At 41.7% G+C, this 24,882-nt stretch overlaps 1 protein-coding gene across 2 annotated transcripts in view; it reads right to left on the bottom strand.

The window, feature by feature from the left end:
- Positions 1–3,667: 3,667 nt before the first annotated feature.
- The window catches only part of CPNE3 (copine 3), a 56,602-nt gene continuing 35,387 nt past the window's right edge, over positions 3,668–24,882 (bottom strand). Inside the window, exons 11-16 of one of the 2 annotated variants that reach the window (XM_002710675.6) lie at positions 24,474–24,607; positions 17,912–17,966; positions 17,781–17,832; positions 14,791–14,924; positions 12,521–12,757; positions 3,668–10,627 (exon numbers count right to left, since the gene is read on the bottom strand). In XM_002710675.6, coding sequence (XP_002710721.2) covers positions 10,517–10,627; positions 12,521–12,757; positions 14,791–14,924; positions 17,781–17,832; positions 17,912–17,966; positions 24,474–24,607 — 723 coding nt within the window. In that variant the 3' untranslated portion in view covers positions 3,668–10,516. The remainder of the gene's footprint in view (positions 10,628–12,520; positions 12,758–14,790; positions 14,925–17,780; positions 17,833–17,911; positions 17,967–24,473; positions 24,608–24,882) is intronic. The other variant, XM_089335500.1, reaches the window with a different exon arrangement.

Here is a 24,882-nt window from a genome sequence, read left to right as displayed (position 1 = left end):
GGAGTTGCCAAAAAGGAAGGAAAAGTCTGAAAGCAGAGGGAGGACCAAGTCCGGCCTCTGCCATGCCTCCAGGCCCAGCAGGGGGTGATCGGGAAGAGGAGATCATCTGCACTTTGGAGGGCTGCAGAGGAAGCCGTGTGCTTCCAGAGAACCAGATCTTGATGAGATTAAGAAGGTGGCAGGCTTGTCAGGAAAAGCATGGATACATGGAATTTTGCTCAGAAGAAGTGGGATTGCACATAGTAAAGAAGCCAATACTCTCGGCTTCTGGTGAGGACTGCTGTGAATAGTCCTGGTGCTTGGAGGACAGCAGTGGAGAGCAGTGGATGCTGGCAGGAAGGGCAGGAGGGACATCTTCCCAGAAGCAATGGTCGGGGCCCCTCTTTACTCATGACCCTGGATGCCGAGAGGCATAAGAGACAATCTTACTGCAAACACAGAGGACTCATTCACCTTGCTCATTCCTGTTCAGTGTCAGCATCATCTACTGTCTGATTTTCCATATTAGATCACAAGCTCTGAAGTTAAAAAAAATTTCTAATGTGTAGCTGTTGTGTAGTAGTCCTCTGCCTGCGGTGCCAGCATCCCATATGGGCACCAGTTGAGTCCTGACTGGTCCTCTTCCGATCCCGCTCTCTGCTAATGTGCCTGGGAAAGCTGCAGAGAATGGCCCAAGTACTTAGGCCCCTGCACCTACGTCAGAGACCAGGAGGAAGCTCCTGGCTCCTGGCTTTGGCCTGGCTCAGACCTGGCTATTGCAGCCATTTGGGGAGTGAACCAGTGGATCTCTCTCTCATTCTCATGCTCTCTGCCTCTCTGTAACTCTGCCTTTCAAATGTATAATAAACACATCTTTAAAAAATTTTTCTGACTCTCTGAATTCCCTGTTGATTGCCAGTAGTAAGCTATTCAATAAATATTTGTGCAAAGAACAAGTAAATACTTCTTACTAGATGGAATAGGTAGTTGTTAAAGATAAATTATTTCCTACTCAGTCAGCTGAGAACTCCCTAGAGCTCCCCAACTCCTGTAATCCATCTATGCCCAGTTCTAGAAAACAAGGGTCTGTTACAAAATCTGGCAATTTTAAAGTCTGATGAAAAGACCAAAGATACAACTCTGCCTTCCCAGGCCATATAATTATACTCTGATCATTTCTTTCTGAGGAGGAAGGACTCCACCACCAAGCCAGAGTACCATTCTCCAAGGACACCTGCTATGATTTTGGGGAGATGGGGGGAGATTTGCCTAAACATACCAATACTTGTGAATAGGTGACAAGAGTGATGGTCTTGCTATAAGCAAAGGTTTGACAATCTTGGAGAGCGGTGTTACCACCATGTGGGAGCCAACCTGTAAACCACTAAGAACTAATAACACAACTAACAGATGATTTGATATGAAGGTAGGAGTGTGGTAGAAAAAGCATCAAACTTGGAAACGGACCCCTGGAATCAGATACTTAGCAAATGTGTGACTAAACAGTTGAGTCCCTACCAGAGGTGACCACCATCAACTCCGTCATCTGGGCCTCACCAAGGCCAATCCACTGTGGCCAGATCCCAAGCATGGAAACTCTGTAAGTTTCTGAGCCCATCAGTCTGCCCTAAAATATAAAGTCCTCCAGTTTTTCACACTTGATCTTAGCCAAAAGGCCAAGAAGTGATTCCAGTTTTTCAACAACACAAATCTGATCACATAGTTCCTTTGCTTACTCCAGGCAGTGCCATCCTGATAGCTTTGCCTTGAACCAGAACTCCCTCACTTATGCCGGAGGGTATCCCCAGGTGTAAATCCCACCAACCAGTCCACTGCTTCTTCTTGCTCTTCTTTACCACTTTCCCTCTAACTCTTCATATTCTAGCAAACTTCTTTTTATTCCTAGAACATCCAACCAAGTATTTGCTGTTGACCTGACACTTTCATAAGTGCTTTTAACCTTCTTCACCAGCAAGCTTTCATATCTAGGGTTGAATAACACATCCTCAGGGAGGTGCTTCTTGCCTCCCAATGGATTAAGTGTATAATACATCTCACACTGACCTCATGCCTCTATAATTACTTCTTTAATGTTCTATCTCCTCCATTAGACCATGATTTCTATGAAGGCAGCAACCATGACTGCCTCGTACTTCCAAAGCCCTGTTCCGTGACAAAGGCAATGCAAAAAATGTTTTCAGAATTAGGTAGATACACTGTCTGACTTCACATGACTGATAAAACGTGTCATATATCTTGGCTTATCCAAGTTAGAGCCCAAGAACTTATCCTTTATTGTACCCCCAAAATAATTTTAACCTTTCAGTATCTTTTTTTTTAAAGATTTATTTATTTATTTGAAAGTCAGAGTTACACAGAGAGAGAAGGAGAGACAGAGAGAGACAGGTCTTCCATCCACTGGTTCACTCCCCAGTTGGCTCTGCTGATCCAAAGCTAGGAGCCAGGAGCTTCTTCTGGGTCTCTCATGTGGGTGCAGGGGCCCAAGCACTTGGATCATCTTCTACTGCTTTCCCAGGCCACAGCAGAAAGTTGGATTGGAAGTGGAGCAGCCAGGTCTTGAACTGGCACCCATATGGGATGCCGGCACTGCAGGCGGTGGCTTCACCGGCTACACCACAGCACCGGCCTCAACTTTCAGTATCTTTTAAACAAATAAATCCCCCAAAATAATATAACATTACCTTAATTGTTTAATTTAGTAAAATTTGGAAAACAGACCACCTAAAACATTACCTTCACTTTATACCATGGTTTGAATGTTCTCTCCAAAATTTGCATTGAAATTTAACCACCTTTCTAACAGTAATAAGAAGTGGGGCCTGAAGAATTGATTAGGCAGGAGCCTTAGGAACAGATTAATGCCATCATTGCAGGAATGGGTTAGTTATTGTGGGAGTGGGTTCCTGATGAAATGTCGCTTCCCCACTCGCGGAGGAACAACACTGGACCCTGCACTGTTCTCTTTGCCCGGCCCTTCCCGGGTTTGCTGCCGCTCCCCACCTCGCAGAAGAACGACACCGTCCTGGGTTTGCTGCCGGCCCCCCCTGCCTCCGCGGAGGGGTGGCACACCGCCGGCCGGCTCTCTCAGGGGTTGCTCAGATGTTCCTGGTGCATGTTATCTCTCTCCTCCTTTATAGTCCTCTTCCACCAATCCGTGCTCTGCTGCCCACACGCTGAGCACGCTGCTCTCCTCCAATCAGAAGCAGGATCAGCTCCTGCAGCTTATTAGTCGAATTGGTGAGGCAGCTGTGTGGAAGTTGTTTACTCTCTCTCATCGCCATATGATGGGAGATCAGATGCATAGAATTAGTCTTAGCAGTTCCAGTAATTTAGTCTAGTCTCGGTTGCTCCCCACAATGAAAACATCCATTCCTTCTTTTTGTGTGGTACGTGCTCACTTGCTCTTTCACTATGTTACAACACAGCATGGAGGCCCTCACCAGATGTCACAGCCATGCTCTTGGACTTCTCAGGCCCACAAATTATAAGCCACATAGATTCTGTTGCTAATAAATTACCCAGTCTGTGCATTCTATTATAGTGGCAAGAAAAATTAAGACATTTTATTTTCAACTTTTCCGTTGTTTCAATAATATGTAGAGAAAGAACAAAAATGAAACCAAGATACTATTATATCACATCAAGAAATAACTTCATCCAAAAGGAATCCAAATGGAAGATATATTTAATCTCAATTCATATATTAGTAACTTATACATGTATTGTCAAGTATGACATTCATTAAAGCACAAGAGAGTCTCTCAATTTCCTCCAAACTTATGGCTTCCTTTGTGTGTCCCTTCCATGATTATCAACTATGCACAAAATGAGACTAGGAGAGAACCACTGAAGACAGCTTTCCACAAAATTTACAAAATGAAGAGGCAAAGTAGGTCAAAAATACCATAAGCAACAGGGAGCCCTGAATTTACTTGGAAAAGTTGCCTTCCTGCCTTGGCCACGTGTTTGCTCTGTGTGCATGCTGGTAGTTAGCCACCTCTGAAAATTTATTTCCTTTGAATAAATTTGTTTTGGCTGTAGTTCATATTCTGTCTCCTCTCTGTTCTGCCCCTCTTTTACTTACTGTTGATACCCTGTGTGAGGAGGGGTGTGGGAGATCAGCCTCTTGCCCAGGGTGTTCCCTTGGAGACCAGCTGCTCCTTCATTCTCTGGGCAAGAGCTGTTATCTCCCCTTCCTCCGATCTTTCTTCTCCTTTCTGTGGCAAACTGCCTTGGTCACTCATCTCCTCATCCCCATGTGCACTTTCTCATCTCAGGATGAATTCACAGCCAGAGCCCTTTGCCATATCTCACCACTACATGCAACACCAGATCTGTTATCACTCCATCGGATTGGTAAGAGAGGCCCTTGTCGCTTCATGCATGGCCAGCTGACTTCCCCTTTTAAGGCCTCCAGTGTTTGGTGGGTTTTCCCCTACTCCCTTACCTCTGGGAGGTGTGGGAAATGGTTGTCAGCCCTGGTTTGAACTAGGACACAGGTCTAAGCATGGGGATTCTCACTCTCTCCTCTACGAGAACTCAGAACTTAGGTTCTCAGTTGGGGTGACTCCTTCTCAAGGGATGCCTTGTGACTGGAGCCCCCTTCCCTCAGACTATATTTTGCTTAATCCATGGGTTCAAAAATTTCTCACACTTCGCCCAACTCCCTTCTGGCCTCAAAAAAACTTATGCAACTTGGGCAAGAAACAAGTTGTCTCAGAGACAGCCTCAGTTGACCATTGACCTGGTGTTGGCCTAAGGTGTTTGTTGGGAAAAAAACAAACCCCAGACTCAAATTCAATTTAAAACCTAGAGATGTCATTGGCAAATAACAATCTCATTCATGAAAACCCCAGGGTAATAACTCTCATCCTAATTTGGTTCAGCTGTAACTGGATATTGGGTTTTGTTTTTTTTTTTAAAGATTTATTTATTTATTTGAAAGTCAGAGTTACACAGACAGAGAAGGAGAGGCAGAGAGAGAGAGTGTTCTATCCACTGGTTCGCTCCCCAGATGGCCCCAACAGCTGGATCTGTGCCGATCCGAACCCAGGAGCCAGGAACTTCTTCCAGGTCTCCCACACAAGTGTAGGGGTCCAAGGACTTGGGCCATCCTACATTGCTTTCCCAAGCCATAGCAGAGATCTGGATCAGAAGAGGAGCAGCCAGGACTAGAACCAGAACCCACATGGGATGCCAGCACTTCAGGCCAGAGATTTAACCTGCTGTGCCCTAGCACTGGCCCCTGATTAATAAATTTTATAATTTAAGCAAAGATTATGGATGGAATTGAGCACCCCCTAGGTGCTTGGCTGACATCCTAAAGGCTGCCTCTTGTTGTCTACTTTAACAGAGACCAGGAGGAAGAGGGGCAAGGTAGGCAATAGGAGCAATGTAAAGATAGGTGGCATGTCAGTTAATAACAGCTTTACACAGTGAAATGTCATTAAACAGACCAAACAAAGCAAATTCCACCCCCAAATGGCATTGGTTTTCAATGTGGGAAGCCAGGGCTTTGGACAAACAGCAGTCATGACAAAAGCCAGCCTCTGAAGAGTCTGTCAGCTCTGCTAAGAGCTGGGTCACTGGAAACAGAACTGCCCTTGGATCGAAGGACTCCCGGGTCATAGCTGCAGGTCCTGTTCACCCTCCCTAAGCTGAAAAAGCCCTTCACTCTGCCCAGCTTTCAAAGTAACTACAGCTATTAAGGGGATGCCTAGGGACAGTAATATTGCAAGCAGGACTGTAAATTTGCTTTTAGAGATGCTGCCGATTCAATATTAACCTCCTACTCAGCTCTCCTTCCAGGCCAACTAGGTAACAGGCATCAACAGGATGTCTTCCCTATGGAGGTTCACGCCTTCCTTATGGTGTCTCTTCTAGTACCCCATGTGAAGAGATAGATAGGTCTGGACTTCACATATACCTGGCGAGGCTTTAACACCCACCTGATTATTATCAAACCGCTCCTGTCAGTTTCTATTTACCTCTCAATGAAAAAACTCCTTCCTGGTTTGAATAGCACATTTCCTAGGCCCTCTAATAATGACTCTGTCATTTGTTTTGGACCCTGCATATTTAATCTGCTTGTTAGATGCGTTTCCTCCAGATTTGAAGCAATGCAATTCTAAATGGCCATATACATGAAACCTTAGATGGAAGCAGTTTCCATGAGCTGGCACTGTGCCCCTGCTCAATAGGCGACCTTATACTGGAACCCTGTCTTGACTGAGGGTCCCTACTTAGCACCTACTCAGCTTGAGGAAGCCAGATTGGTAATCACCCTAACCACTGTCAGCAGCCTCGGTTTCCATAAGAAGGAGGAATTGAGGGAGCCGGGGACTAGAACCAGGCCAGATCAACTCCACCCCACAGCTCCTTGCCAGTATATACACACCAAAGAAAACAGAAGCGTTCTTTCCTGTGGCAACCAAGCATACGTCTGTCTTCCAACAATTTGTAAAGGGACTTGTACTCTTGTCTTCCTATATCCCCTTTTGTCCTATACCCTAGACCAATCTCTATTTTCCATCCCTCTAACCCACCTTATCAATAGGGATTTTGGATTCACTCCCTTGCTAATCTCGTTGGGTGTCTTGGCAGGAATTGAGACAGGAATGACTGGACTGGCCATTTCTGTAGACAAGGCAGAGTTGAAGACTTAAGCCTCAGTCTCAAAGAAAACATAAATGACCCAGCATAGCAATTGCCTCATCTCTAGGATCAGATGGATTAAATGGTGGCAGTGGTCCTTCAAGACTGCCAAGAGACGATTTTGCCTCTTCTTGGGTGCAGAGTGCTGCTTTTACACCAATAAGATGCATGTGGTAAGAGAAGGGATAGAGGGGCCAGTGCTGTGGTATAGTAGCCTGAGATTCCACTGCAGTGCTGTCATCCTATATGGGCACTGGTTGGAGTCCCCATCTGCTCCTATTTCAATGTAGCTCTCTGCTTGTAGCCTGGGACAGCAACGGAGGATGGCCCAAGTGCTTGCATCCCTGTACCCACGTGTGGGACCCAGAGGAAACTCCTGGCTCCTGGTTTCAGATGGGCCAAGTTAGCCATTGTGGACATCTGGGGAGTGACCAGCACCAGCAGTTGGAAGACCTTTCTGTTTCTCCCTGTCTGTAGCGCTGCCTCTCAAATACATAAATAAAATCTTAAAAGAGAGAGAGAGAGATAAGCAATCAAGCACTGATGAAATTGATTCCCAAACTAGCCCTACTTCATTTTACCATGTTTTCTGCCATGGACAATGTCTATTATCTCTTTTGATCCTCATAATCATAGTGCTTCTATTCCTACTGTGTATAATTAACATGTGTCAAAAGTTCTCACAGTAACGAGTGACTGCTATATCCCAAGCCATCACACAGGAACAACACAAGACTGCTCTTCTTCAAGGGATACTCCACTCCACATCAATACCACATACAAGTAGGAAGTAGCCAGAAACCCAGCACTCCATCTCCCTATCTCTACTCAGAGTCATGATTGTTGGAGCAAGGACAGAGGTCTCAGAGTCATTTTGGCTCATTGCCTGAGAGCAGATCTGGTCACCCAGAGGACTCGCTAGCCCCTGCATTCTTAGGCCAACTTGGTCCCACACCCTGTATTCTTCTCCACCCCACTCTCTGCATTCTTTTCCAACTAACCTGCTGCAGAGAGGAAGACCCATTGAGTCTGAAAAGCCTACAAAAAGCTAGCTCAACTCCACCCTTTCCTCCTACCCACCACGGCCCTTACCTGGCTAACTTACCAGCCCATAACTACATTGTTCCTCTCTGCCATGTGTTTGGTCTGTGTACCTGCTGGCAGCTAGCTACTCTGTGAATTTATTTCCCATGAATAAATTCATTTTGGCTGTGAAAAAAGAAAGAAAGAAAGAAAAGTTGCCTTGCCTAAGCTGTAAATCCCAAATCAGATTTAAAATTTTTAGTGCTCTTACAATTTCAGTTCTAACCACAAGTGGAGGACGAGGTTCGTTGGTATGCCATTTTCTCAGTACAGGCTAATATGAGAAATATTACATTTCTCCAGGGCACAGTCACTCCAATATATATTTGTAGTACATCTGATTACATGAGATGTGAAAGTCAATTTGGTCACGTTTCCTTTAAATGCATTTTAAAATTGAATGGCACTTGAATGAATGATGGCACAATAATGAAAGGGACTACTCTAATTTAAAACAATATTAAATCAGCATGTGATAAGGTCAAGTATTGAAATTCTAAGAATTTTATAAAATGATAATTTAGAAATCATAAATGCCTTTATTCAAAACTGCAGAAGGGGCAGTAATTACCCTAATTTGCTGGAATCACATCTCTCATGAAAAATAACATCTACTGATGCACCTGATTAAGAATGAATTTAAAAAAAAACACACATTTTAAAAAAGGAACAACTAGGCAAAACCAAAATATAAATCTATGAATGCCAAATCAAATCACCAAGGTGTCTGGTGTTTGGCCAACAGAAACAATGAATGCTCACGAGCAGCAGTTTCCAGGGCCCTGTGCAGGTGTTTGAGATGCTACTGAGGGGCTGCGAAAGGAGAATGAGGAGCAGGCAAAGTGACATCTGCCCCAGCAACAGAGAAGCTCTCCTTCTATCTGTTGTACCATACGTTGAGCATATGTGTACGCCATTTTGTTAACAGCTTCTATGTTAAAAAAAAAATTCCAAAAATCACAGCAACCTACCTAAGCTATTTCTAAGCATCGCAAAGATGAAATCAGGATGTCTGAAACAATGACTCCAAACAATGGGAGGAATGATCATTGTTTTTTTCCTCTATTGATAAAACCACAGTGACCTGACTAATGAGCCATGCTATACAGGAGCAGACTACGAGTTAAGCATCTTCAGGTTAACAGCACATAGTCAGAGGTCAGCTAGCCAAGAGGGAAAGTGGCAACTGCTCACCTGGGCTAAGCAACCATGACAGCAAGGAGGTCGCTCCCGAGCCAGAACTTGGCATTGAGCTGTTTCTGAGACAGGAAAGCTGCTCATGATGGGAGCTCACTGCCTCCAGACACTGTGGAGAACAAGAGGCCTGGGCGGTAGTGCAGGTTTTCCACACGCTGAAAGGCCTGTCAACACAGCACTGTGTGTGTCCACTCTAGGATATGTGATAACATACAATTGGAATGTTAAGTTGTTAGTGAGAATTGAACAAACTATGGATATGCATGGTACTTCATACACAGGTCATCAGTAATGTTGCTACTGAATCTCTTCTGAAAATACAATGATCACTAAGTAATATGTCCTAAATGGTAAGAGGAAAAAATTCATAAAAAAAAAAAAAGGACATAGAAGCTACTCTATCCTGATGTAACAGTTGGAAAAGTGTTGTTGGTTTGATTTTTCAGGTTTTTTTTTTTTTTTTGAAAAGTTAGATGAAAGTTTATGTAGGATACATTCTGGACTTGGGAAATAGCATGGTAACAAAATGTAAAATATGATTTTTGATTAGTAGATAACCACTATTATGAGCTCAAAATCAGAAAAAAGAAAGGCTGTTCTGAAAAAGAGGAACATGTCTAGCTGAATCTGTATAAAGCGACGTAGGGGGCCTTAGCAAGGAAAGTGTAGAAACCATTCTTTTGTAAGTAAAGTCTTTCATTAGAAGGAAATGGAATTATGAACTTCATGTCATATGTTTGGTCTTTGTAGCTTTCCTGGGCAAAGCAGTTCTAACCAGTTTAACAATCCCCAATTAAAATAATCTAATAATGTCAACTCCAGAACAACTTATGATATATACATCTACAGAATCCTGAGAGTTGTGTTTAGTCAATGAAATGAATCACAATGAAAAACAAAAGATCTAGAAAGGCAAATAAAATGGCTTTCTTAAATGAAGTTCTTTTGACTTGCTGATTGTACATTTTAAAAATTGTGTATGTGTTTTTTTTTTTTTTTCCATGAAGTCTCAGGTGAGTGCAGGTTGTTTTGTAAACTGTGCAATGTTTAAACTTCAGCAAAAAATCAGGTGCCAAATAAAGGTAGTTTTTACCCTAGAAAGAAAAGGACTACATGCGGGATTACAGGAACAAATGATCAATTTTAAAAAGCTTTCATAATCAGGTATGGACATTGGCATATAAAACATTAACTGCAAACAAAGTGAGGCTTCCTGCAAATCACATCATCCCAATAATTTCCATTCTTTCTGTTGAGAAACATTTAAAAACAGCACTGTCATCACAGGAAAGTAACCACAACAAAATCAGCTTTTCCCACACTCATTTCTAATTCAAACAGTCTCACTGCACTTACCATAAATCATTAGCAACCATCAAATTCACTGGGCAAAGCTGGATATGGCATTGTCCCCCCAGAAAGGATAAAATGTATGTGATAAACAGATGTAACATAGAGAACCAGGTTTACATCGTAAAGGCTGAGGGTGAAAAGCATGTAACAGGGCAGATCCACGATGTTGCGTGGGAGATGGCACTGCTCCACATACACAGGGATTCTGTTGAAGTGGCCGCAGCTCCTTCTACTTCGTAGCCGGTTTCTTGGGAGGGAGGAGTTTGTATGTGTTGAAGTAGCCCACCACCTGCTGGGGAATCTCTGCCAAGACACACTGAGCAAGTGCTTCTTTTGGAGCCTTTTGAAAAACAAAATCAAAGTCACCATCAGCAACCGAATTTTTACTGGCTTTTTGCAGAGAGACTAGGGTTAACTCACCTCCCATTTACAAAGCAGTAATTCTTTATTCCTAGGTTTGTATCTTTTCTTAGGAAAAGTCCACAATATATGGAAGAAGGTAAGCAACCAATGTTATTGTGACTGCAATATTATTTCTGCTTTTATCAAGTCCTTTATTGGTATTAGCATTTTAGCATTTGATGATTTTGTTTTGTTCTTTAATTTTCAAATATAAGCCTTTCCTTCCCTTGTTAATAACTTTTTTTTAAAAAAAAACAACTTTCTATTTTGAGAGAACTATAAATTCACAAGAAGCTGCAAAAATAATACAGAAACATCCCAAGTATCCTTAACTAGTTTTCTGCAAAGGTAATATCTTATAAATCTACAGTACAATATCAAAACTAGGAAACTGACACCGAAACAGTGATTCACAGATCTTCCGATTTCACATGCAGTCATTTGTGTGTGTGTGATCCTACACATCTTTTTCTGTAGAACCATCACAATAAGCAAGATACAGAACTGTTAGTTACATCACTACAGAGATCCCTAATGTGACTATTTTATAATCACACACGCACACTCTCCCTCGCTCTCAGTGAAGGTGGGAATATAAAAATGGTATAACCACTCTGGAAAATTTAACAGTTTTTTTTTTAATTAATGGCTTAATTTTCCTGGAATTAGTTTTTCTGTGGCTGGTGTCAATTGAGTATCTCATATCACTGTTTTTTTTTTCCTTTTTTTTTTTAAGACTCGTTTTATTTATTTATAGGAAAGTTAGAGTTACAGAAAGAGGAGAAACAGAAAAATCTTCCAACTGCTGGTTCACTCCCCAAATGGCCACAATGGCTGGAGCTGAGCCAGTCTGAAGCCAGAAGCCAGGCATTTCTTCCTGATCTCCCAAATGGGTGGCAGGGGCCCAAGGACTTGGGCCATCTGCTGCTGCTTTTCCCAGGACAGTAGCAGGAGGCTGGATTGGATGTGGAACAGCTGGGACTCGACCCAGCAACCATATGGGATGTTAGTGCCGCAGGCTTTAGCTTAACCCGCTGAGCCACAGTGCTGGCCCCATCAGTTACTTTAATAATTTAACATGCAATCACAAAAGACCCAGAAATTGCACTCCTGGATATTTATCCCAGTGGAACAAACCCATAGGTTCACACAAAAACTCCCACATGAAGGTTTATAGCATCATCATGTTTGATAGACAAAAACTGGAAACAACCTAGATCTCCTTGGGTGGCTGAATGGTTAAACTGATACATCCAAAGCACGGAATGCTACTCAGCAATAAACAGGAATATGTGCAAAGACTCAGGTGACCTGAGAGAATTATGCTGAGTCCCAAAAGGCTACATACTGTATGATTCCACTTACATAACGTTCTTGAAATCAGAAAATCATAGAAATGGAGGAGAGATTAGTGGCCTCCAGGGGTTAAGGTAAGGACAGAGGTAGGAAGAAAATGGGTGTGGCTCTAAAGGGGCAGCATGAGAAACACCTGTTGTTTTGTACCTTGATTACATCAAGGCAAATACCTGGGTTGTGATTTTGCACTATAGTTTTGCAAGGTGTTACCAGAGGAGTAAACTAGTTTAAAAACTCTTCAGAGAGATTTTCATCAAACCACATCCAGTTTGATAAATTCAACATATCCTGTGTTTTTTTTTCTATTGCTACTAAGATAAAGATAAAATACATCTTTTTAACATATCTACACCAATATTAAATGAACCACTCATCGTAACGACTGCATAAAGCACAGAGGAACACGTTCTGACATAATGACGCCAAATCCAAGCAAAGCTCTCACATGCAAGTGGATGTGAGGAATGGTACTCACATTCTGGAACTGTCTGAAAGGCACAAACTGCACAATATCTCTGATGGCCACCTCGCCTGATGGAGAGCGGAGACTTCCACCATCACCATCCAGAAACTCCATGGCACTGAAGTCAGCTCCTCCCACTCCAACAATGATGATGGACATGGGCAGCTTGGCAGCATTAACTATGGCTTGTCTGGTTTCATCAAGGTCTGTGATCACGCCATCAGTAATGATCAAGAGCACGAAATATTGCTGGCAAAACAAGAACATATGTCCACTAAGCAGGTCAAGCTCCCAAACAATAAGACATGATTAATGCCATCTCTAGCTGATGAGTCTTTCAGGCTCTTTTTTGCTCCTTTTACTTTTCAGTCTTTACCCAGGATACCATCTGCATAAAATATTCTAAGGTTCTCTGGTGCCAAGGAAATTGACTCTTAGAAAAACTGCAGGTTCGTTAAAAGTACAACACACCACAAAATAGAGCTAGCAAAATAGCTCGGAAGTGAGGCATCTAAATGTCAAAGATTAATCGTTCACCAAGCAAAGGAATTGATACCTTAATTGAAATATTAAGTATGTCAAAGCATAGATTAAGGGAGTAGCAACTCCATTCTCAAAAGATCAAGTCAGAGTGCACAGTTGGCCCAGTGGGTAAGAAGCTAGTTAAGACACCTAGTCCTGTACTGGAGTACTTGGGTTTGACACCTGGCTCTAGCTCTTGACTCCAGCTTTCTGCTAATGAAGACTCTGGGAGGCAGCAATGATGGCTTGAAGTGACTGGGTTCCCGTCACCCATGTGGGAGACCTACACTGAGCTCCAGCTCCCAGCTTTGACACTGGCCCGGACCCATTCCATTCGGAGAGTAAAGCAGAGAATGAGATCCAGCTTGTTCTCTCTTTCTCTCTCTCCCTTAAATCAATCAATCAATCCACAAATGTTGAATAAATATGGAGGTAAAATATACTTTTTTAAGATTTATTTACTTGAAAGGCAGAGTTATAGAGAGAGAGGAGAAGGGACAGAGAGAAAGGTCTTCCATCCCCTGGTTCACTCCCCATATGGCTGCAACGCTGGAGCTGAGTTGATCCAAAGCCAGAAGCCAGGAGCTTCATCAGGGTCTCCTACATGGGTGCAGAAGCCCAAGGACTTGGGCCATCCTTCTCTCCTTTCCCAGGTGCATTAGCAGGGAGCTGGACTGGAAGTGGAGCAGCCAGGACTAGAACCCGAGCCCATATGGGATGCTGGAACTATAGGTGGTGGCTTAATCTGTTACGCCACAATGTGACTCCAAAATATACTTTTTAAAAAATGGATATGGCTGGGGCTGGTGCCGTGGCTCACTTGGTTAATCCTCCACCTGTTGCACCGGCATCCCATATAAGCACTGGGTTCTAGTCGCGGTTGTTCCTCTTCCAGTCCAGCTCACTGCTGTGGCCTGAGAAAGCAGAGGAAGTTGGCCCAAGTACTTGGGCCCCTGCACCTGCATGGAAGACCAGGAAGAAGAACCTGGCTCCTGGCTTTGGACTGGTGCAGCGCCGACCATAGTAGCCACTTGGGAAGTGAACCAATGAAAGGAAGACCTTTCTCTCTCTCTCTCTCTCTCTCTCTCTCACTGTCTATAACTCTACCTGTCAAATAAATTAAAAAAAAAAAAATGGATATGGCTTAAAGGGGGAAATCTTCCTCTTATTTCTGTCATCTCTGATAAAACTTTTCAGAGAATAGAAAGATGTTCCATAAAAGCTGTGTTCCATCTATTGGGCCATTTAAGCCTGGAACAGGAATAAATTTTAGAATAGTAGCTAACATGTGCTGAGTGTTCCCTCTGACCCAGACACTGTACACTTTACATGAATTACCTTATTTAATTTTTACTGTCTGAGGCAGTTTCTCCCACACTACTTCTAAGTACACTGAAGCTAAAAAGAGAGTTGATATCCTAGGTCTAATAGGTAATGGTTAACTAACTCAAATCTTTTTAGCACAGTAAGTAATCTTGCAACAACAACTAATACACATCTCATCAAATCTTAATTTGTTAAGCCTGCATCAAAAAGAAGATACCTGATTTTTTTTTCTTTGTTAGAACCTATCTAACAAAATGTATTCAAGTTAGAAAAGACTTATGAATGCAAGCATTTTGTATTGTCTTATTTTTAATGCTCACTAATGCAACAACAGATGTTACTCTCAAACCAAGAATGACTATATCATTGAAAAATGGCACCAGGTGCAGCCACTAGTCCACATTCTTCCTGTCCCCTGGCCATCAAGCACTTACAGAAGCTGTCTGCTGTTGGGTGGCTGCAGCAGCAAACCTGGCCACATGATTGATGATTGGAGAAAAATTGGTTGGTCCATAGAGTTTGATCTGAGGAAGACAGGCCCGATATGCCTCTACAATGCCTTGGATTCCTAGATCAGAAAAAGCAGCAGTGTTATAAATTCTCAAGTACAACATATATATATATTCACATGACTGGCTAATTAAATATCCACACCAACATATAGTGCCTTAAATAATCAAAAGATCCATAGTAGAAGTTCCTCTTAGCTATATACTATAAAATTCCATTACTATACTCCATTACAAAAACCTATAAACTGCCCTCTCCCAGAAGGCAATTGTTTTCATCTCAGTCAAGATATTACCTTGTCTATGGTAGGGTTGTTAAATTTGTGCTTAATTCTGATGTGACTCTGAATGTGATGGAAATGGAAAAAGAACCATGAAAAAGGTATTGCATCATACAGCTGATGACATACGGCAAGAAAAAGTTGCTGATAAAATAAAACATGATTTGTATATATGGCCAGAGAGTCTACAAAAATATTGGGCTGTAAACCTAATATGAATTCTAGCTAATTAATTGATGTAAATCTTTATTCAATAACTGAAAAGTTAAGCATGTAAGCATGACATGGGCTATATTGGATTAAACTGGTAAGACTGCATTAGTTTCAAATATTCACTACCAGATTATTTACTGCATTTTGCTGCAGAAATACGAATGTGTTTGTTATGGGGTACTGCCCCTGGATCTGTTGAAATGCGATGTAACCAAGTTAGACAGGGCCATTAGACTAGCTGTGACCAAGGCATGGCAGTGGACATGACATCCATGCCACAGCAGATATTTTAAGAACTGCCTGATTTCTCAAAGTTTTCTGGATCTTTCCCTCTACATTGGGAGCAGGACAACCCAGACAGGGACTGCTCTATAAGTCATGGAACAAGGCTGCAGTCTAGACACATGTAAAGTGGGCAAGAAATCACTGTTCCATTATAAGCCACTGAGAAGGAGAGATTGTTTAGTACAACAGCACAACCTAGTGAAAGTTGATGGACATGGCTGGGAAAGCACTGCTGATGAAACGTGTAGCCCTGTCCACACCTGCTGAATCTGCCCTTAGTAACAAAAGTGTTTGGGATGTAGGTAGATACCACACATCCCAAAGAATTCCCCATCACACTTGCTGAGATCAGCATACAAATCTGCCACAAAAAAAACTTTTACCATAAACCAGAATTGGTCTCTTGTTTTACAAATGTCCAACAGAAAACAGATCAACAAAGAAGAGCAGCATAAATTTAGTTTAAAAGCTTCACAAGGCCAACTCTCTTGAGTCCTGATAAACGCCTGGTAATCACTTAGAACTTAAGAACATGTAACCATGTGAACAGCCTTTGAGAACATGCCTGACTCATGCAGAGCTGATTTTCTGTGCAGCAGGTGATGCTGACCTAGCAGTCAGTCCAGTAGTTAGTTAACACAGCTCCTTCCTTACAACGATCTATGCTGAAGAAAAATGGAGCCCATAACCACAGCAATAATATTTTCTTCCTTTTGATCATATTAACTTGTTCTTCAATCTGAAGGTGTAAATAACTGCATTTCTTCACAAATAGCAATAGTCTTCAGTTCCTCAACTAAAACTGAATTATGTCAAAATCTGCCCTATGTATTAAAGGAACATGTGGGATGTGTCATTTCTAGGCAAATGAGGACAATGATTACTTATTTAGGAACTGGGGATCAGACGTCCCTGCTTTAAAATAAGGCTATATTGTTTTTCTGTAGAGTATCTCCTTTGTCTGCAGCTAAACTGAATCTTTTTCTGAACTATAAACCAAACATTAAAAAGCCATGCTTCGTGAGCAGCCCAAAATTGGGCCCATATTACTTACAGGGCAAATAAACCTCTAAGATGAATTACCACAAAATTATGCCATCTCTTTTTAATAAATTAAACCTAATAAAAACAATTCTCAAAAATTATTCCAAATTCGCCATAAGCATGAAGTACATGTCTTGAAAAATATAATATTCCCAGGTTCAAATGGTTAGGGGGAAAAAGAGCCCACAACAGCCATTGGCAGTGCCTCAAGGGAGCACTGAATTAGTATGCAAAAGTACCCTGGACACAAGGAGACAAGCCCAGTGCAAACTGCCCCCAGCGAGCTGCTCCAGTCTGCTACTTCGCGAACATTGGTTCAGCAGAGAAGGAAAGAGCACATTCTTCTGTTAGAAACCTATGCATTTTGTAAAAGTCAAAAGGACTTCATAGAAAATTAGCTTCTTGCCTGACCGTTTTTAAATTATACCTCTCCCTCTGTACTTACCTTCCCTCCTCCAAACCTTTGAATCTTATATAATGAAGTGGGAGACTTGGCAGTTAGGTTGATTGTTCAGTGTGGTAAAGAGGAGGAAGCACTTGGCTATTTGAGGTTAAAGAAGGAAGTTAAAGACAAATATCCCCTGCTGTCCTCCGCACAGAGGAAAGCTGCTATAAAACCTCAGCCCTTTGATCCTTCTGCCCACACCACGTAGAGAACACAAGTAATCACGTTAGCCATCTTTCCTTTGTAGAGTGAGACTCTGACAGGCTCTTACAGATCTGTACACTGAATTACTCATTTTACTGAGGGCTTATTTTTAAATCTATTTATATGTGAATATACGTTCAATATATGAACATGTTTCTTGATCTACTCCCAAGACTGAGAATTTGTTTTTTTCAATTAAAACTCTGGAGGTAGAAGAACCTGGCCTCCAATCCTCACTATCGTGATACTGAATTTCTCCACAACTATCATTGTCACCCTAACCACCAGCCTAGTACCACACTCCTTATACAACAGAAAGCTAAATACATCACAAGGTGAAGCTTAGGGATGGCATGTGAATACTTTTAAATCACAAGGAAAAAAAATAACAAAGACTAGTGAGGTTTTCAGTTTAAAGTCTTCATGTTTATTTTTTCACTTACCATTGCAATAGGGATTGACTGGATTAAAGTTCATTGGAAACTCATGTGATACCTGTCAAAAGACAAAAGGACAGATGAGACCCATTTTGTTTTTTTAGGAGGCAAAGTTTTAAAATGAGCTTGTCTCTTACCTGCCACTGAGGAGGTACCTGAGCTCCAAAACCAAAAGCTGGAAACATTTTATCACTGAAATGGAAGTTTGAAAAATGTTAAGATGTTAGGTTGTTTTCAAAATAGAAAGAGCTTTATCTTCACTCACAATAAAATCAAAATGAACTCATTGCCACCCCCCAAATTCCCACATTAAAGACTTCAGAGAAAAAAAGCTTACCCACAGTAACTGCCAGAACATCAACATTGATATGTGACAACTCATTCTAATTATTTTTCTGTGCACTGAGGGAGAAAAATCCCCTCTCCATATGTATTTTATAAAAATGGAATTTATATTCATGCTTTCTACCCCACTCTTTTAAAATGATGTCTATCATTTGATTGGACGAATGTATAAATAAATTCATACAGCCCTAAAACCATAAGTGTTTTCATTAGCTTATAGCAAAGTCATCTGGCAGCCAAACCTGACTTGAATTGACAAGTCATTATTATAGTATTTATTTATGCCACTTAATATGACTATTCACACATTTGGCTATAGAAATGCGGTGCAAATGCCAACCATCTTTAATCTCTCAGGTTTCTGCAATAAAATGCATGAATATTTGACTCTAAGGGTTAAGAAATAAGGCCTGTGGACCTGAATTTACAAGCATATCATACACATGGCTGCTAAGTATTCCCCTGCAGGGATTTTCCCCCCCAACCGACATCCAATGCTCCACCATCATAACATACTAACACTAGGAGAGAACATAATAATTTTTCTACTAGGTATATTCTTTGTATGTTAACTCTTTTTTAGTACATTATTATTATTTATTTATTAAAGAAAATGTTCCTATCTACTAGTTCACTCTCCAAGTGCCCATAACAGCCAGGCTGGGACACTGGGAGCCAGAAACTCAATCTAAGTCTCCTACGTAGGTGTCAGAAACCAACTACTTGAGCCTCCCAGGACATGCATTAGCAAGAAACTAGAATCAACAACAGAGCTGGGACTGGAATCCAGGCACTATGCAACATGATGTAGGCATTTTAACCACCAGGTCAAATGCCTGCTCCTGTACATTAATTTTTTTTTTCAAAAGACTTATTTATTTATTTGAAAGGCAGAGTTACAGAGAGGCAGAGGCAGAGAGAGAGAGAGAGAGAGAGAGAAAATTCTTCCATCCTCTGGTTCACTCTCCAAATACTACAACAGCCGGAGCAGTACTGATCTGAAGCCAAGAGCAAGGAGCTTCCTCCGGGTCTCCCATGCAGGTGCATAGGCCCAACGACTTGGGCCATCTTCCACTGCTTTCCCAGGACATAGCAGAGAGCTGGATCAGAAGTGGAGCAGCCAGGACTTAAAATAGCGCCCATATGGTATGCCGGCACTGCAGGTGGTGGTTTTACCTGGTACGCCACAGCGCTGGCCCCCTTGTACATTAATTCTTAATGGCTCTTTCTGCATTGAAGATAAAATCTATCTCATGTCAGAAATATTTTTCCCAGTATGTAGTCTGTCTTTAACTTTGAAAGATCTCTTCTTTCACTGTTTTTAATATTAATCAATGTGAACACATAAAACTTCTTTCAGGATTTCTGCCTTCACTGTCTTCCCTTTAAAGACCTTTCTCACTGCAATATCATAAACAGTTCAGGTAGCTTTCCTCCAAGACGTATCAAGATTTGCTTTTGCTATTAAATTTCCAATTCATCTGGATAGTGGTTTGGACTAAGATATGACGCACAAACTGCTGCTCTCTACCAAGATCTAGTCTTATCACTATGACACCTCACCGAGAACCCACTCTTCCTAGCTTCTCTGGGCTGGATATGGTAAGGTAGGTTCTAGCCAAGGTGATGTAAGTAGAAGTGATTCATAAGCCACTTCTGAATCATGTTCCTAAAAGGGAGTACATACGTAGTCCCAGGTGCTTCTTTCCTTTTCCCATTCGCTACAGAAGCGGAGCAGCAGCCATGGACTCAGGGCTGGAAGTGTGAGCTGGGAATTGGGAACTGGCAGCCCTATCAGCCCTGAACTACTCCCCTTTAGGCATTCAACATGAAGGGGAAATAACTCTCTGTTCTGTCAAAGCCACTTTGTTTTGGGGTGTCCATTTTAGCAGCTTGGTCTATAACGCAGAATAATATCCTAACACAATCAAGTATGAGTCAGGGATCCAAATTAATTCTTGTCTACTTCGACAGCTATTATCAAAAATTCTATCTTGTAAGACTCCACTTGGGATGCCCACTTTCCATATCAAAGTGTCTGGGGTTGAGTGCCTGCGCTGCTCTGATCCAGCTCCCTGTAATGTGTACCTTGGAAGGCAGCAGTTGATGGCTCAATTACGTGGGTCCCTGGCATCCACTAAGGAGACCTGGATAGAGTTTCAGACTCCTGGCCTCACTTGGGCCAATGTGGGCATCTGGGGAGTGAAGCAGGAAATGCAAGATCTCTGTCTCTCTCTCTCACTTGTATCTATTTCTGAACAGCTTGCTTGGTTTCTCCAGTCATGGACTAGCTCCATACTCTAGTTTTAAATAAGCTTTAATACTTACTAGAGCAATTCTCCCTTCATTTGTTCTTCTTTTTTTTTTTTTCTGAAAAATTCCTTAACTATGCTCATTCATTTTTCATTCTAGAGAATTGTTAGAATCATTTTGTCAGGGTTCCATGGTAATTTTTAATTCTAATTTTGATCAAGTCAAAGACTTTTTTTATATTTCGCATCGTTATCATGACATCTGCCTATCTAGAAATTGTGGCATATATCTCCATTTATTTATTTTTTCCCAAGAAATCTTTTATTTAAGGTATACAAACTTCATGCATTTCATAAATATAACTTTAGGAACATAGTGATTCTTCCCACCCTACCCACTCTTCCACCTGCACTCCCACCCTTCTTCCTCTTCCCTTTCCTATTCCCATTCTTATTTTTTACTAAGATCTATTTTCAATTACCTTTATATACATAAGATTAACTCTATCCTAAGAGTTCAGTAAATAGTACGACAAAAATACTGTTCCTCAACAGTCGAAACAAGGGCTGTTCTAAGTCATCGCACCTCAAAGTGTCAATTTTGCTTCTATAGATTATCTTTTAGGTGCACTATTAGTTACCATAGATCAAGGAGAATATATGGTATTTGTCCTTTTGGGACTGGCTTATTTCACTAAACACGATATTTTTCATCTGCCTATCTAGAAAGTGTGGTATATCTCTCCATTAAAACAGGTTTCCTTCTTTGTCTTTCAGTACACTTTTCAAGTTTTCCTCACAAAAGACCCTAGACCTTTTATTAAACTCATTTCTCATTTCCATTTTCTATTACATTATAAATTTTGATTTTTATTTACTATAATTTTTAATAAGCTATTGCTGCTACTAAGAAATGGACTTTTAAAAAAATTTTATATTGGGGGCCGGCACTATAGATGCTATAGGTTAAGCATCTGCTTGCAGTGCTGGCACCCCATATGGGCTCAGGTTCAAATCCCGGCTGCTCCACATCTGATCCAGCTCCCTGCTCATGGCTTGGGAAAGCAGTAGAAAGTAGTCCAAGTGCTTGGGCCCTTGCACCCACATTGGAGACCTGAAGAAGCTCCTGGCTCCTGGCTTCAGATAGGCCCAGCTCTGGCAGTTGGGGCCATTTGAGGAGTGAACCAGGGGATGGAAGACCTTTCTCTCTGTCTCTCCTTCTCTCTGTAACTCTGTCTTCTCAAGTAAATAAATAAATCTTTAAAAAATTACATTTTATTTGACCACCTTTTTAAACTTTGACTACTTTCCGCTTTTTTTTTTTCCGTTGATACCCTCAGATTTAAATTCTTTCCTTATAGGTTTGTTAGAATTTCTGTAGGAATTTGTCCTGGCCTGGAGGCTTAGTGAGGAACGGCTACTGAGTACTTGTTCCATCCCTTCCACAAATATTCTTTTTATATAAGAGGCCCATTACAATTATGCCTCTTTGAAATATGTAATACTTTGATACTCTTAAATAACAGAGTATTAAACATTCTGGATTATGTAACAAAGTGTTCTATAAAGTAACTTTTCCTTAGATGCAATAATTTTACCTGATATTGGAACTGTCACCTTTGCTTCAGCTTTGTTTGCATCTGCCTGAAAATTTTGCTTACATGCTATGACAGATGAATGAAAAACTCTATCAATACATAAAAAAAAACTCTCATAAAATAAAAATCAGCAAAAACAAGTGAAAATTTTTCCTGTACACTAACAGATCCAGGAAAAAAAAAATGCAGATTTTTTTTCCTTTGTATAGAAAACATTCAAGAGGACCTATTCAAATCTATTCCAAATCTAACCATTGAGAATATTTTATAGCAATTAGATCACATTATCCCTTAGCTATTGTCAGAAATCACCATCAAAAAAATAATTTGAGGGACAAGTATTTAGCACAGCCGCCACTTGGGATATCCACATCCCATATTGGAATGCCTGGATTCTAGTCCTGGCTCTGCTCTCCATTCTGGCTTCTTGCTAATGCACATCCTAGGAGAAAGCAAATGATGGCTCAAATCACTGGGTCCCTATCAACCACATGGGAAACCAAGACTGAGTTCCTGGCTTCAGCTTTGGTCTGGCCCGGCCCTGGCTATTGGGTGCATTTAGGGAGTGAATCAGAAGATAGAAAACCTCTGTGTCTCTGGTGGATGTCTTTCTACTTGTCAAGTAAATAATAAGCAGATAAAGATTTTTAAAATAAAATATAATACTTTGATGACTTCCAAAAAAATAGATCTGTTAAGAGATAGTATCAGAGGGCTGGCGCTGTGGAGTAGAGGGTAAAGCCGTCGCCTGCAGTGCCAGCATTCTATATGGGTGCCGGTTTGAATCCTGGCTGCTCCACTTCCTATCCAGCTCTCTGCCATGGCCTGGGAAAGCAGTGGAAGATGGCCCAAGTCCTTGGGCCCCTGCACACATGAGGGAGACCCAGAAGAAGCTCCTGGCTCCTGGCTTCGGATCGGCACAGCTCCAGCTGTTGCGGCCATTTGGAGAGTGAACTATCGGATAGAAGACTCTCTCTCTCTCTCTCTGCCTCTCCTCTCTCTGTATAACTCTTTCAAATAAATAAACAAATATTTAAAAAAAAAAGAGAGAGAGAGAGAGAGTATCAGGGCCAGGGTTGTGGCAAATTGGGTTAAGCCACCATCTGCAACACCAGCATCCCATATGGACACAGGTTTGAGTTCTGGCTGCTCCACTCCAATCTAGCTCCCTGCCAATGTGCATGGGAAATCATCAAAAGGTGGCCCAGGTCCTTAGGTCTCTACACCTACGTGAGATTCAGAGGAAGCTCCTGGATGCTGGCTTCAGCCTAGCCCAACCCCACTGTTGCAGACATTTGGGGAGTGAACAGTAGATGGAAGATCTCTCTCTCTTTCTTCTTCTCTCTCTCCCTTCCTCCCTCTCTCCATATCTGCCTCTCTAACTCTGCCTTTCAAAAAATAAAATAAGGGACTGGTGCTGTGGCGCAGTGGGTTAACACCCTGGTCTGAAGCGCCGGCATCCCATATGGGTGTCAGTTCAAGACCCGGCTACTGCACTTCCAATCCAGCTCGCTGCTATGGCTTGGGAAAGCATTAGAAGATGGGCCAAGTCCTTGGGCCCCTGTACCCACGTGGAAGACCCAGAAGAAACTCCCGGCTCCTGGCTTCGGATCAGTGCAGCTCTAGCCATTTCAGCCAATTGGGAAGTGAACCAGCGGAAGGAAGACTCTCTCTCTCTCTCTCTCTCTCTCTCTCTCTCTCTGCCTCTCCTTTCTCTGTGTAACTCTAACTTTCAAATAAATAAATAAATATTTTTTAAAAAACCAATCCTTTAAAAAAATAAATAAAATAAATCTTAAAAAAAAAAAAATAGTTTCTAGGGGCTGGCATTTTGGCGTAGCAGGTAAGGCTGCTGAGTGTGATGCCAGCAACCCATGAGGGCACTAGTTCCATTCTCAGCTATTCCACTTCCTCTCCAGCTCCCTGCTAATGGCCTGGGAAAAGCAGTGCAACATGGCCCAGGTGTTTTCCCTTGCCATCTATGTGGGAGACCTGTAAGATGCCCCTGGCTCCTGGCTTCAGCATGGCCCAGTGCTTGTCATTGCAGCCAACTGGAGAGTGAATCAGCAGATGGAAGATTCTCTCTCTCTCTCTCTAACTGTGACTTTCAAATAAACAAATAAATAAATATTTTTTTAAAAAAAGATATATATATTCCCATATATAGTTTCTACTAGTGTTTAGAGAATGTGTCATCTAGATTTCAATCACACACATGACTATACCTTAAGAATAAAATCCAAGGAACCCACATCAAAGAAACAAGAGCCTGGCGGATGTCAGCTGGCTACCAAATAAGTAAGCCATATAAAATAAAATGTGTTACAACTAATCATAGCAGGAGATTAGAGATCAAAGGTAAATGCTAAAATTGTCACAAAGAGAAAATCAGAAAAGCTACTCTCACCCTACCAACTATAGCAGCATACTGGCAATGAATACAAACTGCCTTTTCTGGGGAATTAGGGAAACAAGCATCTTAGTTTTCCTAAAGCCATACTCACGCATCATAATCCTGAATGACCAGTCCCACAGACCAGATAGCAGTCAAATACTCATTCACACCATTGGGACTGATGTAATGGAGGGAGTCCGGAGACCTTGGGTCACCATTGGAGCCAGTGAAGTCCACTCCCACCTGCCAAATAGCAATTACAACCCTGATTTTTAAGGAGACTGCAGCAGACAAGACAGCAACATTCTGCCCAGAGCCTACTACTGCCATTTCCTAATAAATATCTACTAGCAATTCCATTGACAATTACGCAAGTAAAGCCTCAACTTGAAACAACCTGCTGTTCTTATTTTTATAGCCATCTTAAATCATAAATTATTATACCCATGAATTAGGCATTTTTTTTTTTTTTTGCAAATTTATTTGACTATTGCCTTCTATCCCTTAAATCATGGCAG

The sequence above is a fragment of the Oryctolagus cuniculus genome, chromosome 6 (genome assembly GCF_051225735.1).
Source record: "Oryctolagus cuniculus isolate XC-2025 breed Fujian yellow rabbit chromosome 6, ASM5122573v1, whole genome shotgun sequence".
In the NCBI taxonomy this organism is placed as follows: domain Eukaryota; kingdom Metazoa; phylum Chordata; class Mammalia; order Lagomorpha; family Leporidae; genus Oryctolagus; species Oryctolagus cuniculus.
This window is presented reverse-complemented; position numbering and strand designations above follow the sequence as displayed.